This window comes from Sinocyclocheilus anshuiensis, unplaced genomic scaffold (genome assembly GCF_001515605.1).
Source record: "Sinocyclocheilus anshuiensis isolate Anshui unplaced genomic scaffold, SAMN03320099.WGS_v1.1 scaffold1142, whole genome shotgun sequence".
Classification (NCBI taxonomy): Eukaryota; Metazoa; Chordata; class Actinopteri; order Cypriniformes; family Cyprinidae; genus Sinocyclocheilus; species Sinocyclocheilus anshuiensis.
In genome coordinates, this window is record NW_015536577.1 from 283678 (window position 1) to 295528 (window position 11851).

General features: G+C 38.5%; 1 protein-coding gene across 1 annotated transcript in view; it reads left to right on the forward strand.

Moving 5' to 3' along the window:
- The first annotated feature begins 1197 nt into the window (after positions 1-1197).
- The window catches only part of LOC107702404 (partitioning defective 6 homolog gamma-like), a 44652-nt gene continuing 33998 nt past the window's right edge, over positions 1198-11851 (forward strand). The window contains exons 1-2 of the mRNA XM_016504733.1: positions 1198-1512; positions 9113-9335. Of these exons, the coding sequence (XP_016360219.1) occupies positions 1438-1512; positions 9113-9335 (298 nt within the window). The 5' untranslated portion in view covers positions 1198-1437. The remainder of the gene's footprint in view (positions 1513-9112; positions 9336-11851) is intronic.

The window sequence follows — 11851 nt, forward strand, 5'->3', positions numbered from 1 at the left end:
TTTAGCCTGTTTTGAACGAGCAATGAGAGGGCAGTCGCACAGAGCCATGGCAAATCTGAGCTAAAACAGTCTCATTAACTTTATTAATCAGTGATTTAGCTGCGTGAAAGAGGAAATATACCGCAAAAACACAGTAGGGATGCAGTATAAATAGCACAACGCTAATGTGTGTAATTAGGCAGTCTGTCTGTACCGCTTTCATTCAGTAAACGTCAACTGCTCGGTTTAAAGCGGAGAGGTTTCTTTTTATTGTGCAGCACTTACATCTAGCGGCCATGTGAGAACAACCAGTTAATCCACTACTAGTTATTCAGTGAATTCCTCTTGGAGCTCCCGCATGTCTAGGATTCTTGCTTTATTGACCGTAACACCTGGTTGTTTCGTTTGATTGAACGTGCAAATCAGAACTTCTACTAATAGCTTTATCTTGGTAGTGATAAGGTTCTTCTTTATTACAAGTGCTACTTTTATAGTAAACTCTCAGTCCCAGGATGTTTTAGGTAGTTGTGAGATCACGGACAAACATAACATAACATGTCTGTTTTATTGGCCAGTGGTATGTTTGCCTGAGAAGTTACAAAAAAAAAAAAAAACATTCCTGGGAAGAGCAGCTGTCGGGTCTCGGCGCCTGAGAGCCGCTTCCCTGCAATGCCGCTCATTCAGACATTAGCATGAATTTAATATTTACATCACCTTCTAAAAAGAAGAGTGCACGTATAATCCCTTTACTGTATGTAATGTTGTAATCCGCATTCATATGTGATAGTTAGTCAGGAGATATTTACAAATCCTAGTATGGCTAAGGACTAGCTCGTGAATATAACCTTACTGGAGCGTCCAGTCACGTGATTTGATTAATATTCATAAGCCAAGCCTTCGCAGAGGTATTCGAAAGTCCGCCCACTTTCTGAAGGGAAAACTCCCGACTAGCTATATTTCTACGGATGGATGGGGATGACGAGCATTTTAAATTTTAATTTGAAATTTTTAATTTTCTATTTTTAAAATGAAAAGAACAAAAATGCCTTACATTTTTTTTGTGTTCAACTGAACGTTCACTCACACTTCGCCAGCTAAACTCCGCCCACTTCCTAACGTTCGCTATTCAGCCAATCAGTTACCGCTAGCATGATCGCGTCACGTTACTTATTTAATATTCATAAGCCAAGCCTCCGCCATAGTAGGGCCAGTGAACCGAGAAAGAGAGCGATGATGTAATTTGTGAAAACTTAGCCCACTCCCTCTGGTGAGAGGCGCTGATTTGTCTTTCACCTAGTTTTCTACAGAAGTTTTGTGAAGTGGCCGAGACACAGCGCGACCTCAACCTCACGCAGCCTCCGAGGACTAACTTTTCCGCATTTTGAAAGTGAAGACTGGACGTTCAGTATAATACGAGCCCATCATCCTGGACGGGCTGAACAGTTTCAAGCGAGCGAGATGAACCGGAGCTTTAATAATAAATCGCAATCTTTGCGTAGCTTGAACATGAACGCCGTGGAAGTGAAAAGCAAGGTGAGTTGTTTGAAATGCATGCATGAACATATTTTACAAGAATAATTTCGTTGCATAGTTATGTTGTATATTTTTAGATGAAAAAAAAAGCAGGGATGGCTAACTTTGGTTAGCCCTTGTCAAATATGCCATATAAGCACTAGTCTGATCTTCGCATAGTTTACTCAATCACGAGCATTTTAAAATAGCGTTTACTTTACTTTTGAGAATTGCGTTTGGTTTCATCAGCGTTTCTGCTTAACTTTTAGTCGTCTCCAGTAGAATGAGATACAGCACAACCGTTTTGGCGCTTGAACTGTCACACTAATGGACAGCGTTTATAATTTTCATGATTTAAGTTTCCAGAAGAATATACAATCTGCAAAATATCAAGCACAAATCCTCGTTCAGCACTGTGTTTTAGTCTGCATACAGCATGTGGCTCTCAGATGGGAGCTTTCTGCTCTTGCCTTCGCACTGCTGTCTGAAGTTTTGTGTGTTTGGGATCCTCACATCAGGACAGACAGGTTAAATACTGCCCTCATTTCCAGCTGTCCGAAAATAGTATCCAGTCAACACACGAACATATTTACACATTTGACAAGAGCAAACATGAGAGCTGATTCACTGGGATGGGCTCTTTTATTTGTGTCAGTTGGACAAAGTGAAACTTTTGTTTCTTGTATTACTCACCCAAAGCACATACTGTACTAACACCAGCGGTTAACAACATGAATACTTTATTTAACTCAGTGGGGAAATGGGATTAATATCTACCCATCCGTCCAAGTATCCATCCATCCATCCATCCATCAGTCCGTCCGTCTGTCCAAGTATCTATCTATCTATCTATCTATCTATCTATCTATCTATCTATCTATCTCAGTCCGTCCGTCTGTCCAAGTATCTATCTATCCATCCATCCATCCATCAGTCCGTCCGTCTGTCCAAGTATCTATCTATCCATCCATCCATCCATCAGTCCGTCCGTCTGTCCAAGTATCTATCTATCCATCCATCCATCCATCAGTCAGTCCGTCTGTCCAAGTATCTATCTATCCATCCATCCATCTATCAGTCCGTCCGTCTGTCCAAGTATCTATCTATCCATCTATCTATCCATCAGTCCGTCTGTCCAAGTATCTATCTATCTATCTATCTATCTATCTATCTATCTATCTATCTATCTATCCGTCCAAGTATCTATCTATCTGTCCATCCATCCATCCATATTTATCTGTCTGTCTGTCTGTCTGCCTGTCTGCCTGTCTGTCTGTCTGACTGTCTGTCTGTCTGCCATCCATCATCTGTCCGTCCATCCAAGTATCTATCTGTCTATCCGTCTGTCTGTCAGTCGCTCTGTTTATTTGTTTATCTGTGCTTCTGTCTATCATTCTATCTTTTTCCCTTAAAAAATAGCATGAGTTTCATTTATATCATGATGATAGATTTATCATCACTCAGAGTGGAGTCATACAGACCTTTCATATACAGCAGTTGTTCAGTTTGCCTGGGGAAATGCCTGACAAAACTTCCACCAACCCTTCACAAATAGAAATAACTCTATATCTGTCACCGCTCGTACTAATGGTGCTGTGGACTATCCATCTGTTGCAGCCAAGCTGATGGAGACAGTATCTGTCAAGTGCTGTCAATGAGACCCATTGGACCTGGGTGATTCATTACATGCCTCTGCTTTTCCATTCGAGTCGTCTGTCACTTTATTCACTCTATTTTCAAGAGTGGCTGAAAAAAACTCAGCTGTCTTTTGGACTAGACATTGACTAGACAAACTTTTATAATGTGGTTATGGATGTGATGGTCCTAATTGCTGGAATGTGTGGGCGACGTGCCCAGATCCAGACTCCATTGCCATTGTCTGATTATTCGCCTCTATTATTCAGCCGTGCTCTAATTCATAACGGGCTGAAAAGCCCTGCTAATGTTGTCAATGAAAGGAGCCACTGTTTGGGGTCTGTAAAGACAAGAGTGCCCCATTACGTTTCTCCTCTCTTGGAAGAGCCAGATACCGCCATATGAATGTTGGAGAGGTGCGGATCAACCCGCTTTCCCACTGAAACCTGAAAGAACCAATACTTGTTCCCCCCAAAAACAAAAGCATCAGTAGATGGATGTTTGAAACCACGACCTGCGTGACAAGAATGTTGATGAAGCTGTTATCTCAGATCTTCCTACTATGATATTTAGAACATTGTGTATCAACTACATCTGTGTCAACATTACAAAGGATGCGCTACTCAGCAGTCATGCGCTGAATCATCGCTGTGATGTCACTAATCTCTCACGATCACACGTAGTGTTCTTTATGATGTCATCACCCGGTTCCATCTTGTACATCACAATTAAGGAAAGCTTGTTTGGAGAGGAACTCTGCTGGTTATAAGATGCGTCAAGGGGTTTCTGACTGAACTGTGTGCTATTGTTCTTTTGAGCTGGTTTTGCCTCCCAACACTTTAATATCTAAAGAAAACCCACTGATGTGTCTAAGGCTTTGTACATCTTCCAGAAACACTCCCCCGACTGCTCTTTCACTGCTGTTTTCCACTGGATCTCAGTTGGAAATGTACTCTTTGGAACGCTATACTGACATTTGATAAGATTGGGTTTTGGGTACTGTTTAATGTCACACAATAATTTAGCACAAAGAGCTGTGTATCTGGCTGTAGCGCTGTGTTTTGACTTGCCTGAACCTGTCAGGGTTTGAGGACTGATAAAGTGTTTTCGCTGTTCTCATATTACTCCGGATTAGATGTTGGAACTTGGGAATTTTAGGCTCTGTTTAGGCCCGAATTCCCAATGATTTGAGGTCATGTTATTGTTTTTGGGCTTGAGTTTGCACATGGATGACAACTGAATTGTTAAGCATGGATTCAGATTTACACCATGTTCTAACCAGACACGATAAGATTCCAAAGACAAGCAATTTGTCTGTAGACACAGACATGATAAGGCCACAGGATGTGTCAAAATCAATCACAAATCACTGCCAATCAGAACAACACTTGCACTTGAAACAAAATAGATAACTTTATAATCAAATAAGCAAAAGTTAAACCATTTTAACATTATCAAATATACACACTCATTGACTGATACATTATTTGTCATGGGAAGACGCTAGTCATTGTTTCCCTTAAGTTTTCATGATCTGAGGTAAATTATCAGTTGTCACTGTCATTACGGCTATTAAAGAGATACTGTAGTTCTGTCATCATTTACTCACCCTCAAGTTGTTCCAAACTTGTATTAATTTCTTTCAGCTGTTGGATACAAAAGAAGATATTTTGAAGAATGTTGGTAACCAAACAGTTGACGGTACCCATTGACTTCCATAGTGTGGAGAAAATTCCTATGGAAGTCAATGGCTACCATCAGCTGTTTGGTTACCTTTGGATATCTTCTTTTGTGTTCAGCAGAAGAAAGAAACTCATACAGGTTTGGAGGCAACTTGATAGTGAGTAAATGAGTAAACTATCCCTTTAAAGTCAAGCAGAATGATACCAAATTTAAACCCTTTTAAGTAGGGATTCACTCAACTCACGATTCGATTCACGATTTTGATTTCACGATGCGATTCGATTCACTTGTTACCAGCGGCACAGGCAATAACGTCAGCCACGCATTTTCACTCATCTCTCCGACGACCCCTTCTCTCTCACACACGTCTCATTCGCTCCGGTTAAATAGTGCTTGTATTGCGCATTAAAGTCATTCCCGCAGGTAGACCTGTCCGTGGATAAACTCTTAAAGGGACCGCAGTCCAACATTTATGCTGCTGTCTGTCATGTTAATCAAAGAAGAAACGACAAAGAAAATAATTTTTCTGCTCTTGACTGAATACGTTTTATAACTTTAATGGTAAGCATTAATCTGTATTTAATTTTTACTAACCGACAAAAAATCGGAAATCGGAATCAGCCAAGAAAATTGCAATCGGTGCATTTCTAGTTTTTAGGCGATTATCGATAAGATATTTTTGACATATCGCCCAGCCCTAGTGGACACATAGTTTTGTATGTTTTTCCCCCCATCCGCAGCATTGCAGAAAGACAGACCTTTAAAAAAAACAATCGCTCTTGCTGAAGTCGAAGAAGTGGCCAAACCGTTAGAGTTAGCAAAATAAAATGTTAGCCAAAGATTTCTGGCTTCCAGCAGTAAAAAGAAATGGTTATTTAGGCTATGTTTAAATAACCTGATAATGTTAGTCTGACTTTAACAATTTAAGCAGCATATTTAGTAAAGCTAAATTACAACCTTTTTTGTCTCTCTGAAGAAACGTTGACTAACATTATCAGTTGGCCTCAGGAAAAGAAGAACAACAGAAGCATATCACTCTTTTAATGTCACTTTAAAAATAATGTATTCTTCACATTAAAAAACAAAAACATTTCCTAGAACTGGAATGGAACTTTGTTTTTATCATTTTGTCTCATCTGGAGATGATGAATGGGTTAAATTCGCACACTTAGGTGGTGGGATGGATGTTTGCATATATGTCAGCAATTGGGCACATTTTCACACGTAGTCAACTTGATCACACACCTGCCACCACAGAGACCCTCTGAGTGTATTTCTGCTGCTTCACGTTTATATTTCATGTGCTAATGACAGGCTGCCATTGGCTAATGTGGGGCTCTCATCCTAGAGGCATAATTACACAGAGCAACACAGTCCACGAGTGAATGCTGGGATGCTGCAGCCTCAACCGCTGTTGCGAAAGACAAAGCGAGGCCTGTGTTTTTCAGGCTGGATGAGACGACCCACGCATTAAGTCAAAACTTGCATCTGCATAGCAGTCCCATGATCAGAGACATAACCTCAGCTTGACCCTGTTAGTGATGGTTATATGCCTCCAACGGTCAATTGCCTCATTCTGAATTTGAAGGCAGAGCTTTATGTGTGTCTCTTAAGGGGATTGTTTTGGTTGGACTGAAATATACTTAATATGCTTATAGATCACAGCTGCTAACCAAAGGTTTGTAGGTTTGAATCCCACACAGAAATTGATATTTGAACTTATTTTTTGCATTTTTCCCTTCGGCATGGCACTAGGTAACTTTACATGCCAGCATTTTGCGATGGTGTCTTGTAAAAGTTTGTTTGGTGATGAAGAGATCTGATTGGTCAGATCCCAATCAGTGTTATTTTGGTATTATTTATATACTATTATAGTTTTTAATTAATATTTTGAATCAGCTTTTATTTTTTTTATTTTTATTTTTTTATTTTATGTGATTTTTCAATTTTTATTCATTTTTAATAATATTTCTCATTAGTTTTAATTTAGTTTTGTTTCGGTTTGAGCAGTTTGTTAATAATTTTCACTTCTTGAACTTCAAAAATTCAACGAAAATGTTGAAAAAAATAAATGTTGCAACTAACTGAAATAATTTAATTTTTTTCATCTAATATTTATGTTTTATTTTATTTTAGTTTTATATCAGTTAACAAAATGTTTTTAAATCGGTTTAGTTTTAGTAAATGATAACGGTAGCTAGGGCTGCACAATTAATCGAAATTGTAATTGTGATTACAATTATGGATGACACAATTATGTAATCGTTCAAAGCGGCAATTAATCATAGTTCTCTTGTGTTATTATGCATGTTTAAGATGTGTTTTTTCTTTCTACTGGTTATCTTAAGGGTTTTTCCATTGTTTTAATTTTAGTTTTAGTGTATAACATTATAATACAATGCATATTTGTACTTTTTTAATTTAAAGAAGAAAACAATCCAATGTAGTTGACATTTGAGGCTTAATACTATAGAAAAGCAGTTTTTCAGTTAGAGTGTTTTCAGCTTATATAAAAATATGGCATGCAGTTGCTTCTAACAATGGTATAAACATCGTTCAATGTAAATTGTGATAATGGTAATTAATAATCGCAATTACAATTTCAAGGGAATAAACGACAATTATGATTTTTGTCATAATCGTGTAGCCCCAACGGTAGCAATTCACAATAAGGTTCCATTTGTTTACTATATTTAATTAACTAACAATGAGCAATACATTTGTTACAGTGTTTATTAATCTTTGTTACTGTTAGTTAATAAAAATCCAACTGTTCATTGTTTGTATATCTCAGGTCCATTAAATAACATTAATAGATACATCCTTTGATTTGAATAATGTATTGGTAAATGTTGAAATCAATTCATTGTTAGTTTGTATTAACTAACGTTAACAATGGAACCTTATTGAAAAATGTTACCATAATAACAACACTGATCCAAGTTTGTATACTACCCGTCTACTATTAGTAGATTCCAAATAATAGCATTTTAATAGTTTGTTAATGGCATAGAGAAACACTTAAAAAGCAGTGCAGAGAAACAGTAATAATGTGTCTTGTGTACACGGACCTCAGTGTGTGTTCTGAGAAAGGAGATTTGTTGGGTTTGTCCACCTGCGGGACTCCGCTGCAGTGACGGGGTGACATCCGTTGCCGTGTGTTGTTGTGAAGGTTTGCTATGCTTACTCATCACCCTGCATTGTGCTTCTCTCTATTGTGTCTCAGGTCCCTGTTTGCCTCCATTTCCTCATTACAAACAGCAGAGCTGCCAAGAGAGCCGAATAGACTGTTAGAGTCCTGCTGGAAACACCCTTTATCTCTCAGTGTCAGTGTTTTGTGATTCCTGACACGTCTGAAGGCTAAGTAGATTAATCGGAGACTACTAAGGAAAAATAAGAGAAATAAGTCTGCAGTTTTGGACAGGTGGTGAGATGTATTATGTCTACTTTGAGTTGCAAGTTGAAACTGGATAGAATGAAGATGGTGTGGTTTAACCTTGAGATTTACAGCTGTGGTTCCCATGGTCATGGACAATGTGAAAAGTTTTCCAAGACTGAAAAAGTCCTGATGGAAATAAAAATCTTAAAAGTCATGGAAATTTCAATAGTGAATGTCCAATTTTTCTACTTATGCTTTACTCAAATTCATTTACATCAAAAATTCAGTCATTTTGTCCCTGTGGAATAAAACTTGTAAAACCTAGTGGTGCCTGAATTGTTCGCTTGAATTGGTTCCTTTCAAAGCGTTAGCTGAATCTTATTGATTCATTATCAATCCAGTCAGAATTTGAAAACCCTTATTAGTGGTCGACCAACCCGATCTCATGAAAACGTAACCATTTTATGTGGCATTTTGCATATGAATTTGAACAGTGTGATTCATACTTAAACATGTTTTTTTTTTAATTAAGCATGAAGATCTACCCCTAAACTTAACCGTCAGTGACGCATAAGCAGATCGTACAAAAATGTAGGAATGAGATTGTACAAATTCACGAATTAGCCACCAGTTTGCCAAAATTTAAAGTAGTTACGAATTGCCATGAGAGTGTGTTGGGTCGACAGATATAGACTTTTTTCACATGTTCTTATGCAGGCTACAAATGCATACTTCAAAATGCATTTTGAAAAATGCAAAAAAAAAAGTCAAATATTGAGCTTTGATGTAATATTGGTTGGCCATTAATCCTTATCTAGTAACAAATGACTAGAAAGATCATTCAAAAGTTTGGGAGCTCTATAAATATCAATGTAGCAGGTACTGTTTTGTAACGGCATGCTGACTTCTGCATGTCTTTTGCAGTATGGAGCAGAGTTCCGGAGGTTTTCAGTGGATCGACTAATACCCGGCAAATTTGAGGAATTCTACAAACTCATCATGACCATCCACCGGATTGCAAACATGGAGGTGATGATCGGATACGCTGACATTCACGGAGACCTCCTCCCCATCAATAACGATGAGAACTTCTGCAAGGCCGTGTCCACCGCACACCCCCTGCTGCGAATCTTTATCCAGAGACAAGGTACAAGCTCTCTCACTTCCCACCCACATCCCTTTATTCTCCGTGTCCCAGTTTTTCCTTGCGCTGTTTGTTTTTCAAGGTGGATGTTCCTGCTTTACATTGTCTGGCGACTCGTCTTGGATTGCCTGAAGATCTAGTCGAGCCTTAAGGAAGCTATGCGTAGTAATACAGGTTTCAAATTATTCTGACCCCAATTGAGAATCGGTCAGTTAGGGGGTAAAATCCAGCAGGATGTAGAGTATGAATTTAGCACATACTTGCAGAGCGATGCAGGCAGATTCAGCCCACAATTTCTGTGGTCAGGCAAAAGTACAGGGTAAACAGGATCATGTGATGTGTGATTGTATGCTGTGTTCTGAAGCACACGGATACAAACACACAGTCCCAAATGTGGCCCACCGTTTGCAGCTATTATGTTGTCAGTGTTTCCCTGGTGTGGGCCAGTACACACTGATGTGTGTGTGATAGAGCTGCTGCGGTCTGAAGATAACTTTCTACAGGAAAGGCTGCCGGTTTTGATGGTAGGGAAGAGAGTGACAGTTCTTTCCTGTGGAGAGACTCAGACTCTTCCTGTAAATCCCAATGCACCCTTAAAGACAAATCAGCATCCTGTAGCTGAACTGTTACAATGTGTGTGTTAGATACTATGTGTTCAGTTGCACTAACTGCTTTCTAAAATGGTTGGTAATAGGCTGATATATTTAGTCTTAATTTTGAGATGGCCTTGGATATTTTTGTCTCCTTGATTGAATAACAGAATTAGTATTAGTTTTGCCATTGCAAAATCTTGTTGATAATTCATGGTTTCTGTATTTAGTCAACATTAATTGCCCCCCATAACTGGCTCCATTGCAGCCCCATAATTTGACCCATTTCCGAGTTGAACCAGATATTCAACAGGATAATTTTTAAAAAATTTGTATTGAGCCTTCGCCGGGAGTTTGATTGACAGACAATCTGACCAATCATAACGCCAAATCTGCCATTTTGTCTGATTAAATCAGCCAGAGTAGATTTAAGTCGGTGGACTTGAACTTGAAAAATGGTGTCTTGACATCTTTACACGGTTGAAACAAGATACCTACTGATGTTCATTCATGTTTATTTCATGCTATAACTAAAGAGGAAGAGATGATCGGTTCACGTGCCGATTGAACCGAGGTGCTACAGCGATCTGTCACGACACATTAAAGAGCCACAAAACACTATTTATTGTTTGAATTGGATAAAAAAAAAGACTACATTTGAAAGCTGAGACTTTGTTTCAAACCAAAAGTAACCTGCTCTGTCTTGTCTGTCGGTGTGCTGTCAGTGTCCTCTTTGCACCGCAATGTAATTTTCACTGCGTGAGGACGTTATGTGTGGTGTGAGAGCGGCATGGCTTGTCAGACATAGGAACAGTAACTAAGAGGAGTGGGTCTTTGAGAAGGGTCCAATGGGCATTGATCGAATGGTTAAAAAGTGGCCACATTGCATCGAAGTAGAACTGATTGTGTTTGCTAAAACAATTTTGCTGTTTGCTAACATTTGTTAAGTGACATCACTTAACCCTCTGGGGTCCGAGGGTGTTTTGGGGCCTGGAAAAGTTTTGACATGCCTTGACATTTGTGCTTTTTTCAGTTGCTTACAAACATTTGAATGTCTAAAGTTTAATAACACCGTAATCAGCACAAACTGGTCTACAATAATATGTGAGCAGCATGTATGTACGTGATTGTGTTTTTGAGAAAACAACGTTTATGCGTGCTTAGTGAAAAACTAAAATTTTAAAGTCACTGAAATAAGGCCATAAAACACATACAGAACATTTGATCACAAGACTTTTGAGAACTGATCTTGAAGTCTAGAGTTTTTGCTTAAAAATTATGTGAAAATCATCTTACTCACTCATTCACAGAAAACAATATATTGATTTAAATTTTCTAAGACACTTTTTGTGCAGAAAAGGTATATGCTAGTAGGCGTGAATGATCATGAATAATGCTGTGATTCACACCTGAGAAGACAAAGGCCTGCATAATGAGCTGCATAATGAGCCTTTCAGTCAGGTGTGTGACTGAGAGGGAATTGCTACAAGAAAGAATGCGAGGAAAAAAGAAATGTATATATTTTTTGTTTGTAGTTCATTTAGAATACATATAACTATCACATAAAATAACTCATGGGAGTGTGTACATCACATGGTCTTAGCTGTGGTCCAGGTTCTTGTGCAGGCAGGAATCTCAGAGCCTGTGGAACATGTCAACGTCAGTCTCTGGTTTCCATGACCAAGTGGGCTGCTTTGCTTTGGCTCTCTTTGCAACATGTTCTTTTACACTGTTATTCTCACATCTGAAATAAAAAAGCAAGCATGCTGTTTACACAAACTACATTATTAACATTATTATGATGTTCACTGATACTAGTACTAATTTATCGAAACAAAGAACACAATTACCAAATAGCAAAAATATTGTACCATACAGCAAATAAATCAAATGAAAGTAACATCTGTAAAATAGTGAATGCACACTTAC